This window comes from Epinephelus moara, chromosome 1 (genome assembly GCF_006386435.1).
Source record: "Epinephelus moara isolate mb chromosome 1, YSFRI_EMoa_1.0, whole genome shotgun sequence".
NCBI classification, from domain to species: domain Eukaryota; kingdom Metazoa; phylum Chordata; class Actinopteri; order Perciformes; family Serranidae; genus Epinephelus; species Epinephelus moara.
In genome coordinates, this window is record NC_065506.1 from 26,416,161 (window position 1) to 26,432,002 (window position 15,842).

General features: G+C 45.6%; 2 protein-coding genes across 8 annotated transcripts in view; both read right to left on the reverse strand.

Moving 5' to 3' along the window:
* Nucleotides 1-15,842, reverse strand: part of LOC126389193 (cytochrome c oxidase subunit 4 isoform 1, mitochondrial) — a 516,851-nt gene that overhangs the window by 14,589 nt on the left and 486,420 nt on the right. The gene's annotated exons all lie outside the window — the stretch shown is intronic.
* gse1b (Gse1 coiled-coil protein b) overlaps nt 392-15,842 on the reverse strand; it is a 188,423-nt gene continuing 172,972 nt past the window's right edge. For all 4 annotated transcript variants that reach the window (XM_050042504.1, XM_050042511.1, XM_050042526.1 and 1 more), the window contains 13 exons: nt 13,736-13,902; nt 13,253-13,453; nt 11,487-11,654; nt 10,984-11,348; nt 10,255-10,585; nt 7,676-8,313; nt 7,405-7,517; nt 7,040-7,307; nt 5,227-5,340; nt 4,668-5,042; nt 3,976-4,272; nt 3,282-3,385; nt 392-3,022 (listed from right to left, as the gene is read on the reverse strand). In XM_050042504.1, coding sequence (XP_049898461.1) covers nt 2,882-3,022; nt 3,282-3,385; nt 3,976-4,272; nt 4,668-5,042; nt 5,227-5,340; nt 7,040-7,307; nt 7,405-7,517; nt 7,676-8,313; nt 10,255-10,585; nt 10,984-11,348; nt 11,487-11,654; nt 13,253-13,453; nt 13,736-13,902 — 3,282 coding nt within the window. In that variant the 3' untranslated portion in view covers nt 392-2,881. The remainder of the gene's footprint in view (nt 3,023-3,281; nt 3,386-3,975; nt 4,273-4,667; nt 5,043-5,226; nt 5,341-7,039; nt 7,308-7,404; nt 7,518-7,675; nt 8,314-10,254; nt 10,586-10,983; nt 11,349-11,486; nt 11,655-13,252; nt 13,454-13,735; nt 13,903-15,842) is intronic.

The following is a 15,842-nucleotide window of genomic DNA, read 5'->3' on the forward strand; positions in this document are numbered from 1 at the left end:
ATTTAATAGTTGACAAGTAATAAATTAGTAACTGCAGCTCTATTTAAGTCCCTATGGGACACTTTACCTGTATTTGACCCAACTGAAATATTTAAGAGCAGCTGGGAGCTACAGCTCAGCATCCCAGGTCCAACTCCAGTTCTGAGGTCAGTGTTGAAGTGCAGGGCAACAAAAGAACCATTTTTAAAACCCAAAATGCATGTGCTAGTGGGGAGGGAAGCCCACTGCCTAAACAAGACCCATTACCATTTTAATCTAAAACCAGGAGTTATGATGGGTAAGTACTACGTTCACACATCTACAAAGAATCTGTGCCAGGAAAGGTAGAGAAACATGTATGTATGTGCATGAGTTTTAGAGTTCTTCCTTCCTATGTACAAACAGGCGAAGGTTGATATTTAACATTTTTGAAATATTTTATTTTCTTTTTTGTCTGAAATCACAGCCATATATTCATAAATACCTAATTACTACATTCAACAAAGAATATATTACATTACAATGAATTCAAACAAGTACATTTTTAAAAACAGGATTTCACAGCATCTAGACATCCTCCACTGAGTAATGGGGCTATTGCATGGGCGTGCGTGGGTTGGAGACACAGGGAGGCTGGGTGTGAGGGGCTCACTGTACTGCACCTTCCTCCCCAGGGTCGTTGGCAGCTTACCTCAGCGTGCCTCTTCACCTTTGTAAAAATGTCAGACTGCAGTCTGTATCCAGCTGATCCTCTGAACTGGCTTGGGGGGGCCTCGTTTATAAAAAAAGGTGCCGCGATTTAAATTGGTTCTCGGAGACGCGTTTAGATAAAGGAATTCTGTGTCGGTTCTTGGCATGCACATATTTGAAAGGTGTGAGACATACAGTAGACACTTTAATGTAAAATGTAAAGTCCCTGATCACTGGTGTTGTGTGTAGAACGTCCGCTGTGTGGACTGCAACTCATTCACATGCTCCCAAATTCTTGAGGCACTTATTCATATACTGTATGTGGGGGGTAAGCTGTGCTTCAGTTTTATAAATTCACTTTATGCACAAAGTTGATTACGTGTTTTTCACTTTGAAGTACCAAAATCCCCCCCGCTCTTAACACCACAATCATCTATGCACCTCCTGACTGGCCTCTGGGGTCTCCAATCGCACATGAAACCATAAGGCTGAGGCAGCGCGAGTTACAGGCGAGAGTCAGTGTAAAACAGAGCAGGAGTAAATGAGTGAGGCTAGGTAAAGCAAACCTATCTGATGTTATATGTACCAGGGAATGCCCAGGTTGAATTGACCAATATCATATGTTGGCAACTTTGGATAGCGGGGACCTAAAAAGGGGGTAAAATGATTGGGGTCGAAGGTGTTCAGCAGTGGAAGATGGCTACTCTGGTTTGAATGTTTGGCTACCTAATTGCAACTCAACTGAAAATTAATCCAAAATGCTACCGTTTTTAAATTTTGGCACTATGTCCTCTCGTGGCTGCTGCTGATAAGGGCTTGTAAGGCGTTATGCAAACCGTCATTTTGTTCGAGTCCAATGGTGTATGATGTCGTACAAAGTGAGGTGAAAGGTCCAATGGTAGGATAAAGCATCAAGAACCAGTTCCATCCGCTGGCTGCTTAAGAGAATCTTCATGTGTTCACAAAATAATCAAGTATGTCAAGTGAGGAACATAAAAAAAAAACATGTCACTGCGGATCTCAACTGGTTTCTGTATGTATGAGAATATCTCAAGCTAACTAGTCATGCTAGCAGCAGTGAAGCTGAGGAGTTGTTGATGGGCGTTCAAACAGAGAGACACATGTAACGGTGAAGAAGGGGGGATGAGAGGGCAGGAGCCATGTCTCCAGACCTTTAAATAAGCTTTGCTGAGCTCAGATGCCAGATGAGGTGGTTGTGGCTGGGTCAGGAGAGAGTAAGAGGAGCAGTGTATCCTGTTTCTCCCTCACTCTGTTACAATGAGCTGTTCTGGCCAGCAGCAGTACAAACACTAAAAGCAAGGCTTTCTTTTCCAACCCAAACAAAACAAAAAAAAAAAAAAAAAAAAAAAAAAAGCATAAACATATAAAAATGGCAGGCTTTTTCTTTAAAAGAACAATGATTAAAGTAATAAAAACATACAAAATTCTTTTAAGTCTTCATATTATATACAATACAAGGCTGAAGCACCTTTTAAAATTCTTATTCTCAAATTTTCTATTTCGAAATAAAACATTTCGTTAATTCTTTCCAAAAATGTGCATTTTTCTAAGTTCTTCCCTAATTTGAACAGTTCTTTGTTGTAACACAGTACCACCAGGTAGTTCTTCAGCTTTTTATTCTTAAGTGCATTTCCAGTTCAAAAGCTCACGTGGCCACTGTGATAGAAATCAGTCCCAACTGGCCTGAAGCCTTTGGAGCATTCAATTCTCTTGACGACACCCTTCCTGGGGCAGCTGCTCCCTCATTGGCAGGATTGTCTGTGTAGCTGTGGCGGTGAGGGATGCAGGGACTGAACAATGGAGCAGTGGGGACTGAAGAATGTGTGAAAAGCAGGTGCGTGTGTGTGTGTATTTGTGTGTGTGTGTATTTGTATGTGTGTGTGTGTGTGTTGATCTTCAGGTACTCCTGCCCCATGCTCACGGGGTTGGCTACATTGGCACACGTTAGTGGCTCGTGGCACAGTCCCTGGCTGGCCACAATCCAAAGACTGCCTGTCCTTCACTGTATGGTCCTGTCTCCTGTGCATTCATCCATCATCCATTCACTCCATTCACTCATTCATCTTATCTTTCCAGCCATATTCTCCTCCATGGAGCCATGTGGACCAGGCCATGAAAAATAAACTCTGGGTGTCAGTCTGAAAGGGGAGGTGGCCGGGGGCCTGGGGGCCATCAGGTCGGCATGTTGGGGTCACCTGGGAGGGTAGCCCTTGTAATGGCCGCCTCTCGGCCAGTGCGTCTGTGGCAGTGTCAAACACTTCCTGAAGTGCTCCAGCTCTGCTTGTAGCTTCTCTCTTTCCACTGCCAGCTTCTGTCTCTGGGACATCAGCTCCTACATGAGCAGAGCAGCAGAGAGAAGGTGTTAACACAAAGTTACAGCAGTCAGATGTGTTTCAGTTACATGGCATCAATGGGGGAAAAAAATTAAGATTGAGGTGCTGTCATTCATATAAGATCATTTTTCAAGAGGGAAAGCATGCAAGGATTGCAGAGGTGTATCTAATTTATGCTTTAAAAAATAGGTAGGTTTTGATGAGTCTAGGCTTTGAGTGTGTCAGAAGGCGCAATATGTGTGTGTGTGTGCATCTTACCCCCATGCTATGAGACAGCTGCTCAGCAGTCAGACTGAGGTTGTAGTTCTGAGCTTCTAGTCTTCGACACTGGCTCTGCAACACTTGTCGCTCCAAGCTTTGCTCTGAAGGACAACACCGAATGAGAGAAAACAGAGAGTTGGTGATTAGAGAAAACAAATGAAGCCTTGGAACAGTAAACATTGACCTGTTTGCAGAATCTAGACCATGTGTCATCTAATCAGCAGACGCTGCAAGGCTAATTTACCAGAAATTGTCTTCAGATGCATTTATCTTCATGTCTATAAGGAAATAAAACACACCACTGAAACTGTGTGTTGTATAGACTGGAATTGGTCAGAGGGGTATTCAACTTCTGATGACTATATTTCTGGTACACATCCTGATGATACATTTTATCTGAACATGTTGTGTTGAAGGAGGATAAATACCGCCCTCTAGTGACGAGAGAACATTACAACAACTGCTATAACTCAAGCCTATTCATTTGTATTGATTACCACCATCAAACAAACTTGATTCAAGATGAAGACAGTTTAAAGAAATAAAAGGAAACACTAAATTATGAACCTATACTATAAGATATTGACAGCATTTTCAGAGGTAGAGGATATGAAACCTACATAATTAAACAGAGCTATGAGATTTTTAGTAGCGTCAACAGAACCACCGCATGTTCACTACAGCTCCTCACCTTCAACGTATTCCTGATAAGCTTCAAATATAGATTCAATCCCCTGCCACTTGGACACAGGAGCCTCCTCTTCCTCCTCATCCTCCTCCTCCTCAGAGTCGTCCGGACCCGACAGGTCTTCTCTCGTCCCTGAGGCCTCCCGGTGTAGGGCTACGGAGAAGTGCTGCCCGTTGGGCTGAGGGTGTGATTGTGAATGTGGCTGCGGCAGCCGGCCGGGGGCGCTCTGAAGCTCTGGAATGTTGTAGTGAACGGAGGACTCCTGGAGGTGGGATGACTCCGACATCCCCGTGGCTCCACCTGAAAGACGAGCAGGAGGTTTTGTCATATTTTCATCAATATTTATTCATTTTAATAGCGATGAAAGGATTAGTTCATTCAGCTGGGGATACGGAAAGCGTTTATTTCCATTATCAGTTTATCTGCTGATTATTTTCTCGATTGATTGATTGGTCTATAAAATACCAGAAAAATGTCAGAGGCCAAGATGACATCCTCAAAAAAATTGCACTTGCAAAATCAGAAGATATTAAATATACTTTCATAGAAGCCCAAGATAACCATTTGAAGTGGGGAATTTTTGGGGGAAAAAGATGTTCCTGGCAGACCTGTAGTTTGTACCTTTAGTCTTATTGCTGAAAGTTGGTCTCATTTGCCACCATCACAGACAGATCTCCGAGGCTTGCTCAGCTTACCTTTATGTTTCTGCAGAGCCTTCTGAGTGGACTGAAGCACTGATTCGTGGAACTGCTGGGCAAATTCCTCCGGGGTGAAGCTGTCCCAGGGTTTGGTGCGCCCATTGACGCTGTGGAGGCCCTCTTTAGCCTGCAGGGGGAGTGGGGGCCGCAAGCTGTTCAGCAGGCTGGAGCTCCTCTTGGAGATGGGTCCCTCACTGGGCCCCCGGGCCTTGTCTGGGTAGACAGCTGGAGAAGGGGGTTCCTTTGGTCTTAATGTCTCCCCAAGGGGTTTTGGATGACCATTGGGGGATGCTGGGCAATGTGGGGAGGGGCTATGCGGTCTGACACTGTGATGGCCTTCTGATTCAGAGGAAGGCTGGGCAAATGCAGAATCTGCAATCATTTGAACATGGGTTAGTCGTGATGAGGTCAAGATCCACATTACTACAGAAGGAACACTGCAATTAGAGATTGTAGTTACTTAAGATGCATCATACAAATAAATAAATACCACACAAACCCAATACTTTAGGAATGAGATAGTGAGTGAGTTTATGGTCATTAGCATGTGTCTCACCAGAAATCTGTGCTGGAGGGCTCTTACACAGCGGATGAGGGGCGTGTCTGATGGTATCCAAGGTTACGCTCTTTTCTTTAATGGCTTGAAGCAGCTCCACCACTCTTTCATTATCTAAGAGACAGAGAAACAGAGAAGATAAGTTAGACATGTCCGTATGTATCTTATTCACTATTTCAGAGGCATCTATTTCTCCCAGTGTGTGTGTGTGTGTGTGTGTGTGTGTTACAGGAGGTTGAGTGTGGCCTGACAGTGTGGGAGGCAGTGTGCTGCCATCTGTGGGCAGCAAACAGTAAATCAAGGGGATTAGACGAGGATCACTGTAAGCCCACTGCTGCCACTCCCAATTCCTTGTCAGAACGTGTGTGTGTGTGTGTGTGTGTGTGTGTGTGGGTTTGTGTGTGTGTGCATGTGTGTGCGACTACAAGTGCAAAGGAACCTTGACACAAGTCAACCTTTCTAACTAGGGCAAAGTAAAGCATTACATTATGCATACATTGTTTAAAATATGCTGCATATAATTCGGGGTTTGAGGTTGACATGATCATTGTTTGACCCCCTTTAAGGTTTCCTTCAAGGCTTGAGTCAACATATTAATGAGACGGCAGCGCATGTAAAGCAGGCAGAGCTCAGCTAAAGTGAAGCGTCAGCAGGCTGCAGAGCTGACTGAGAATGACTGCTACTTTCTAAAAACCAAATGAGCATGCAATCAGTCTTCTTCTTAACTCTGCCGAAATGAGATGTCAAAGAGGAGAGACATGATATGAGTAATGGATGGAGATGTTTGCGAGGCATGTAAAGGGCACTGGGTCAGTTCTGTAATGCGATGGTTTCTAACTAGCCTGCTGAGGCACACTCATGCATGCTCTGCCTTGCGCTAATGTTACAGTATTTTTCAATATCAGTAAAAAACATTTCACTTCTTTTAATTCCAATATTGTACCATGGAAGGCATGGAGTTAGTTTTAGCAATTCTTTACTTAAACAATAAGGGAGCTATAGTTTATTTAATCAAGAATAGCTACGAGGCATTGTTAAACACACTTAATTCTTCCACTAATTAATGTAATTCTTGAAACATAATTAAACAAAACGGTTGGTTAGCAACACTGAAGACTCGCATTAAGAGTAGCTGTTAGATAGAAGCAACCATATATATTCGCCGTTGATTTAAAGAGCATTTTTAAACGTGACCAAGGGGGCCATGTCCACCAAAGCATTTTTTCCCCAGCTGAAATGGCAGGCGCTCCTCAGCGAACATCCTGCTAGGTGCGCTTGATTTTTTAACTGAGGCACTTTGGTTGCGTCTTGTTGTTATAATACGGAATATCTACAGAAATGAAAATGTTGGCACAAGGTAGAGTACTTGCTCTGGATGAAAGGAGGGCTAAAGCACATAAGGAAAGAGAACAAACCTGCCAGTCTATGTGGGTTCATAAGAGTAAAACATATATATTAACATATATACAGCATATTTCTCCTCCATTGTTGTTGTTCAGCACCTGTACATGTATGATGTGACAGTTGGTCTTCGTGGTATTTGTCCCTCCACTGTGACTGGCCAGCTGAGTAAAAAGTGACGATGATGAGCACAGAGTTTTAGCCAAAATGTAACATTTTTCCAACTCTCAGAGCTCAGACAAAAACAGCAAATGGTGGCGCTCCCATTGCAAAGAATTCAAAAGATATGCTGGCCTCAGGAAAAACACTTTGGTGGACATGGCTCCTTTGAAAATTAAGTGTGGGGTGGAGTATGTGCTCCTTAGACTGCGCTAAATCTGTGTATTACAACTACAAATATAAATTCCTTTACCTCTCCTCTGCTGTACAGTGACATGGGACAGTTTAAATGTGGTGAGGAACCGCTTCTTATCCTCCAGCTCTGGTGCTCGGTCCATTTCCTCGGGAGTGAAGCGCGTGCTGAGTTGGGGAGGAGGGGGAGGAGTGCGTTTCGAGTGCGAGGCAGGTGGTGAGGGACTGCGCTCTCTGAGCCTCCTCCTCCTTTTCCTTCTCTTCTGCTGCACCAGCTCATCTCGCCGGCCCACTGTGGTCAGGCCGAACACTCCCAGGAAGTCCAATTTCTGTGCAGAGAGGCAGAAAAAAAAGATATTTGTGTAATGGTCTGTCATTAGTGCTTGTGGAAAGCACAGAGAGGGAATGTGTTGGCAGGTGTTTTACCTCTGTGGAGTCATCCAGTTTGAGTGGGGGCTGCTCTGCTACTCTCCTGAGATGGGCTCTCACCTCCTCCTCGTCACTCTCATCATATGAGTCATCCAGCTCATAGTAGTAACCTGCAGCAGGCACAGAGGTCACTACTGACACCCCACTTTTAAATCCACTAAAAAAGTTGACTGTTACATAAAACAAGATATAGTCTATGATTTTTCAAAGCATGTAAGAGTACATGGGATCAGCTGTAGTGCAACAGTATGCAGAGTATGGTGAGTACCTTTCTCCCTGGCCTCCCTTCTCCTCTTCTCCTCCAGGTCCAGCTTGCTGACAGGCCTTCGGTGCTGCTGAAGGAATTCGTCATAGATCAGCATTGCGTCTGGACACATCCCCAGTGTGGCTACCTGTCCCATCCCTGGCCCGGCAACCATTCCTAGCCCTTGTCCATGTCTACTGTGCCCCGGGTGTCCCTGGAGGCTCTTTAGTCCAGCATTGCTTTTCATGGCTCCCTCCAATTCATACTGGCTGGTCAGGGACAGTGATGCCCTCTGCTGACTGAAGAAGGTCTGAGTGGACTTCTCCAGATCAGCAAGGAATGTGCTGGGTTCCGGCAAGCCCGGAGGACCTCTAAGCGGGGGATACTTCTCCATCGCTCCCCCTTCTCTCCTTCGTGCTCCGTCCTCATATTTGGAGGGTCCTGGAGGAAGCCGACTGAGCTCATAGTGTCCCATCCCTGAGGGCTCGTGGTTGCGTCTGGACTCTGAGGCAGTTTCTATGAGAGATGCAGGGTTCCACAGGGTGGTGGGAGGGTGGTGTTCACGAGGTGGCTGGGGAGGTTTGGGGGAAATGAGGGGTGGAGGGGCGCCTAAGTGAGGATGGAGGTCCCGGCTTCCTGGTTCATGGTGATTTGGTATGGATCTGTGGACGTACAATGGAAGAGGGGTGAGATTTATCTGTTGGAAATACAGAACAGCGCCCATATCACCTCAAAATTTGATTTATGGTGTTTTACAATCACGCATGCAACATAAAGACAGAGTGTTTATATGCATTGCCTATTTCCCTTCATCCCTGTCACTGTGTCTGTGGGTTTGTGTGTCTGTGCAAAGCAGTGTTATCAAGCCCAGACAGAGTAGCCCAGAGCAGAGTGAGGATGTGGCCAAGGCACACAGTGTCCTCCAGATATACAGGCCTGTTTTTGATCTGTCAGGTCCTTGTAGTGTGGCATGCATGCACACGCAGAGAGGAAGAGAGCAAGTCCAGAGAGCGGGCTACTAAGAAAGAGGCCAGGAGAAATATTCTCCTGACAGACAGGCAGGCAGAGAAGAAAAGGGCCGACACAGTGTGGGTAAGGAAAATGGCGTATTGCTAGAAAAGGAATCATAGTCAATGATATGAGAGAGAAAAAAATAATATATATGTAAAGGGAGAACAAGAGTGAAAAGAGACTTTTTAAAGAAATAATGATATAGTGGTGGAAAAGAAATGGCAACAGTACAGTAGAAAGAAAGGCAGATGGCTGATGGACACTGTCTCGAGCATCTTTCCAAATCAAACCTGGCAGGAGCGCACACTGCATGACCAGTCAAATTATGTTTGTGTTTGCATTTCTGTGTGTGTGTGTGTGTGTGTGTGTGTGTGTGTGTGTGTGTGTGTGTGTGTGTGACTGAGTGAGTAAATGTGTGTTATCTGCAATCTGCAGCCTGCGAGCTGTGATTCTGCGATTATACCGTAGGGTTACTGATAGCAGACGTGTGTATCTCCCCTGTCCTACCAGTTCAGCATTAACCACAGCCTCACTTCTGAATCGCACACAACAACACAAACACAGGCACAGTAACAAAGGAGGGTAAGCAGGGGGCTTACGCTGTGCAAGGTTGAGAGGATTAGCTGAGAATTAGCCTTTGTGTATCTTAGCCGTCCCACTTGCTGCCTGTTTGAAACCCCTACCTAGCACTCACGAAACAGCAGTCATCAGGACCCCGCTTTACACCCTGCATCAACACCTAAACATAGTTGCCTGTTTGCCTACATGTCAGGCCTAGAAGGAAGCACGGACGGAAATAGAGTAGATGTGATGCTTCTGACAGGGTTTATCTTTTTCCAGTCCTGCCAGAAAACAAACTTCTAAAGCCTGCCAGCTTCTGAGGCTTCAGAACACAGGCACAACTGTCCCTATAAGACTGGAAAAGATAGACAGCCAAACACCCCTGAAAGAGCGTTTGCACTGAAAGCATGCACGCATTTTTAGTGTCACAGAGACCCCAGATCTTGACTGAGTCCAGACCTTTGAATCCGCCACCTCCACAGAGTTCAAGTTGACTGATTCATCTGGCACTGTGACATGACAACGACCAGTGAGCACTGTATTAGCCAATCAGCACTATGGGTGGGACTAACGGCTGTCAAGCTGTTGTCAAGCGTAGTCAAGTGCTGGCCAGAACCAATGAGGAGAGATAACAACAATGGCACTACACAAAAGATAGACGCTGCTATCAAGGCCGTTCTATATCGACAAGTCTTCTCAATATTGCCTGACATCATAGTTTGTTTTACTGCGCTACACTCCACTCTTAAAACCCCAGGTATGTTGACATGGTTATGCATCAGTGTGGAATTAAAATGGCGTTAGATGAAGATTGAAACTGAGTGTAGTGAGTTGACAATTCTGTCTGATATCAGGCAACCCCAGAAGTTCTCGTCTCTATCAGATAACATGGGCAAAACAACTCTGCAATTGCCACATCATGTGGAAATAAATACTACTGTGGCATGTGGTAAAAAACAAGAAATGGGTTTGAAATTTCCGTACATGATGACTGGACTGCGGCAAGTTTACCCTCATGAGTGTTGCCTCACCTGTGTGAGTCTGTCCTATGATCTGCTGCGTCAGCTGGCCGGCCCAAGTCCAGGTGCTGCTCCAGAACCTGCTGGCGGAATTCAGACACCTGGTACTGACGGTCCTCTTTCTCCTGCCGCAGCTTGCGTTGCCGTGCCAACCACCTCTCCTCCTCATTGGTCCTCTGAGCGATCATTGAGGCAGAGAGCGCAGTCCCTACACCGCTGGAGCCCATGTAGAGGCCATGGCCTGAGATTAGACCGGGGATGGGATGATGTGATTGGATCATTGACGAATGGAGTCCTGGCGGGACTGGTTTGGGAGCTGGTGGGATTGGCTCTTTGGTTTTATCTGTGGAGGGAGAAAGGTCAGATGTCAGGGGTGCAACTAGTGATTGTTTTTATCTGACTATTTTTTTCTTAATTCTGTCTATAAAATGACATAAAAAGGGGAAACATAGCATTCACAAGTGGATAAGAGAGCAAGGTGATGTCTCTGAATCGCTTGTTTTGTCTGACCCCAAAATATTCAGTTTGCTATTGTACACAAGGAAAAAAAGAACATTCTTTTAAGAAATAGCTTAAGAAATAACTTAAACTATTATCTGAAAATCATTAATTGGTGCAGATTAAAACACTAATCGACTAATTGTTTCAGCTCTCTTTGATATAAGGTGTTTACAGGGAGAAGTGTTTACAGTCAGTATGGCTGTAGCTTGAGGAATCTCCAGGGACGGCACTGACACATACCAGCCCGATTAGGAGTGAGTCTCTCAGGCTTGGTTCGGTCCTCCTGCCCCCTCATGGCATGGAACTCAGCCAGATAGTGGCTCTCCATGGCCTTGGACGCCTGCAGCTCTTTCTCCCTCAGTGCTCTCTCCTTTTGCCTCTCCAGCTCCTTCTCTCTTTCTCTCTCCCTCTCCCGCTCTCTCTCGCGCTCCCTTTCCCGCTCGCGCTCTCTCTCCCTCTCCAGCTCCTTCTCCCGCTCTCGCTCCCTCTCTCGTTCCCTCTCCCGCTCTTTTTCCCTCTCCGCCTCGCGCTCTCTCTCCTTCTCACGCTCGCGCTCCCGTTCACGCTCCCTCTCTCTCTGCCGCAGCTCATCCTCCAGCTGAAGCCTAAAAGGCAAAAATGGACAAAGGGACAGAAGAAGAAAGAGGACGTCAGTGAAATCAGACAGAAATCATTTAATGCTGTTGAGATCTGCTGTACACACGCACGTGACTGTATGTATACATGAGTGAAGGGGACTGTACCTCTCAGACTGCAGTGCTGACAGTGACGGGTGAGTGAAGTCTCCAGGGTAGCGGACCCCGGGTAGGTGCATGTGAACAGCAGAGGGATGGATGGGAGGTAAAGCTCCCCCTCCTGGAAGCTGATAGAAAGGTGACCTCAAAGCAGAGAGGCAGAATGGGTCATCCATCCTGGGAGATAAGGATTGCAATAAAAAAAAAAAAAAGAAAAGGGAGAAAGAGGAGAAGTCAGTCTCTCCGTGTGACAGTGCAGCATTCACTTTCATTAACCTGCGCGCCTCCATCTCCCAAAGAAGCGACATCACAGGGTCTTCCATCTTTCAAGAAAGAAGCAGGGTCTGTCAGCTAACCTCAATCACCACACAGCAGCTAGCAGGAGACGCTGTGCTGTGTGTTGATGCACAACTGTGTGTTGTTGTGTATGTGTGTGACATCCACTGCTCATCCCCTCATTAAATCCATTACAGCACAGTGTGTGATGGGTGCTGCAGTCCTCTGATCTTACTGGGTTGACAGACCAGGGGCACAGAGCCTGTGTGATAGCCCAAAGCAAGCAAGGGTCCATCTCATACACATAAAGTCTACATGATCATACGTAGTGTGCATTTGAGATGAATGCATTGTTAAAAAAAAAACCTGCACATAGATTTAATGCTGCTGTGTTTCTCTGCAAGATCAGTGGGCTGTCACTCCTATAAAGAACACTATCAAGTACCATAAAGAAAACTAGATTTCCTTATAAGAGACTGTACAAACCACAGGATACATCTTATGTCAGATGTGTAAACAGCTCATGGATTCTTTTATGTTAATTTCTCACAAAGCATGAACAAGCTCCAGATATATAGAGTTAAGTGGCAAAACTAGTCGCGGCTCTCTTGGATGTTCATATTTTATTCATAAGTATAATCTAGCTCGAGTAAAGACAAGGAAAATGGGTCTTGCTATGAACTGGCTTGGTTTAAGAAGCTTCAAAATAAATACAAGTTTTTCATTAATAAGGCATATATGGAGTTTTGTTTGTCTCATACTGCAAAGATTATTAGGGACCCATGGAAAAGCTGTCAAATAAGTATAGTGCTTCTCATCTTTTATGAAGAACTGCACTGTAATCTAGCGAGCAATAAAGCATCATTACAGCAGCTGTGAAGGTTGTAAATGACATTACCGCAGCCCTCGGCAATAAACACTGATGTATATGTGTTTTTTTAATCAATCTCTTAAAAGCATTTTGACACAGCTGACCAGGATGTTTTCATACGGTGGCTTCTAAGAGGCAGCCTCTCAGATAATACAATATATATAAAGATGTAATTTAGGACTCAGTGCATCCAATATGATAAACTCTGCTTTTATGTGTTGCAAAGAGGTACCCCAGTGCTTAGTGCAAGAATGTACTCTGACCTTTGTTTTAACAGATGTCCTTCATGTCCATGTGAAACTGTGAGTTTGGTTATTTTTGTGTCTGTTACTTTACTTTTTGTTTACCTGGGACCTGATTTTTAAATGTGCACTGCCATCTGTCAATGCCACATCTCTCTTCAACTCTCTTACACATGATGAAATCTGTCCCCCAGTTAAATAAATATAAACAACTTCAATATTCTACCTCTGGGAACATGAATTCAAGGTCAGCTATACACTAATGCGTTTGCTGCTGAGTCCAGGCGTTACAAATACTTAGTTCAGTCATACACACTGGCTTGCACAATTCGCTCTCAGAGGAAATGGGTGCCAAGTCAACAAAACAAATTAACGGAGAGGCTTACCTGTATGGCGTGAAGGAGGGGTGGGGCAGGTAGCTGGGGTGGTAGTAGGCAGCTGCAGCAGCTGCAGTGGCGGGGTCCAGGCCCAAGGGCAAAGAGGGCATGCGGAGGGCATCCTCAGTCGTGGCATAGGGCCGGAAACCACGGAGGTACTCTTCTGGCACAGGACCAGGGGGCACTGCGTTAGGCAACTGTCTGGGCAGACTGAGGGAGGTAGGGGCACAACAGAGAAAAGCCACGGTTAATTTGATTTGTATGTGTCCACTGTTGTACACACACACTCTGTGAAACTATTCATTTCTCAGCACCACTGCCAGCAAGACAAATGTGTGTACATTTATTGCAGCTGCTTTCCCCAATGAGTTTAATATGCCCGTGAATTATTGATCATACACTTATAACAATGTGTGTAAAAACTTCCACTTAAATTGAAAGCATGCAAACTCCTCGAATCCAGAGGCACAGGCAGAGCAGTGTGTGACTCACTTGAGGGGCTGGAAACGTGAATCCTGCATGACAGCACCGGGGGTGAGACCAAAGGCATAGGGGTTTCCCAGGAGGTGGGCAGGGACTGAGGGGCCACCCTTTTCCTGTGGGATGCTTCCCTCTGCACCCAGACGCTCCCTGCTGGCCCCACGAGGCCCCGAGTCAGCCTGGAGAGAGATACACAGAGAGAGTCTTACTCATTGTTCGTGAAGACCTGTGACCGTCACGGTTGTCAATGCTCATGGAGCCCATCCTGTGAGAGGGGGGAGACGGGGGAAAGAATAGGCCTGTTTATGGTGCAGCAGCAGCAGCAGCAGCAGCCTCTCTCACTCTCTCTCCCTACCTCAGGCACTTTTATTCACTTTCTCACACAGACTACCTCCCTGTAAAAATAGACGGATGAGCATTTCTCTGAGGGGAATATATGATAAAATGGAGGAAGCAGGTAGAGAGTGGTAAAAAGCGGCCTTACTTTTTTCCTCTGTAAACAAGAGATGTCATCCTTGATCGATGAGGTAATGATGTACAACAGCACTACTTCTGGAGAGATGATGACTTTGATCTTAGCAAAGTGTGTGTGTGTGCGAATGTGTGTGCATGCCCGTGTGTGTGTGTGTGCAAACATAACTTAAACACTTATATCTACAAGGAAGACAACAAAGTCCAAACAGCAACATCCCTCTGCCTCTGTTTTTCTTACTCTTTCTTCCCTTTTCTCTTTCACCTCCCTCTATCCCTTTGGCAGCAAGCCTGGTCTCACTTATCCAATCCCACAACAAACACAGACGCACACACGCAGACACACACTCTCAGCAGGCACATACACCGTTTCAGAGCTACAAAGGCATCCTGCTGTGGGAGTGGGAGTGCATTTTCTGAAGCTTTGGTTTCCCTCTGCCTACAAATGCAATCGCAGAACAGAGAAACTTACAACCCTTGTAAGTTGTACAAGGAAATTGTTTATGGAGGGATACAGTCGGGGAGGATTTTTGCACGTACGCTGGAGCAGTTATCTCATCTCCAGCAAAATGAGAATTCAAGCTGAAGTTGGCAAGGGAACAACTAGAGAGAATGGAAATAGGGAAGAAAAGAAAGGTGGAGATGAAGACATAAAAAAGAGGAGTGAGAGGAGAAGGCAGTTCTTGCCCCACTAAATTAACCTCTTGGCTCCCTGGGATTAGAGAGAGACCTTACAGCAGCACTGTCCTCTCTCTTCACTACTGCCTCTGATAAAATAAATCCAATTTAGGGAGCCATTACCTCCATGTCCTGTTCTGCAACCACTGACCCAGGCTGACACTCATGTGCTAACATCCAATCTTAAACGCCTCTAATGTTTAGACCCCCCACATCCCCCTTTGTTTCTCAGACGCCCCCATGTTGCAGTGGTTTAATGTTACTGTTGTTTGTTGCGCTTCACTAAACAGTAAGGCACTCTACTCCCTCAAATCTCCTGTCCCCGTAAACCCCCTATGCCACTTCCATCCTTTCAAAGCTTTATGAGCACAGGGAGACGAGAGGACGTCCCCTCCCAATCAGCAGCCAACTGGAAATGAGGTTCATATATGTCAAAAGAAGTCAATATCAGGTTGTGGCTTGGGAGCCGCAAGATGCCAGGCTCTCTGTCTGTCCTCCTTCTGCTTTTTTCCAAGACATCTCGTGCCTCAGTGACCAACACTACTAACAGCTGATGGGTGGCTGACTGGAGGTCTTAAGAAAAGCCCTCATGAACTTACAGACTAGGTAATGTGCACTTGTACAGAGTGAATTTCTCCAGTCCATCCCCTCTTCAGTGTCATAAAGATATACAGGTACATATTACTGGTGAGCACTGCCGCGCAGGACGAGCTGCTCTCTATCACACTGGCTGTCACTTAATCAATCGCTATAATCACACTGATGACAGCTTTGCTAACCAAGTGATCAGTGTTTAGCAAAGCTGTCATCACTGCTTGATAAACAGCACTGATGCTACAGGTCCATGTATCTATTTATGTTTGTTGTGTTATGTGTGAGGAGCAGGCCCGAGTACCACCTATGCCTCAATCTGTGGTCCGACTTCAACACTAATCAGGTCGTTGCAGGTCAGAGAAGGATCAAATGAGAA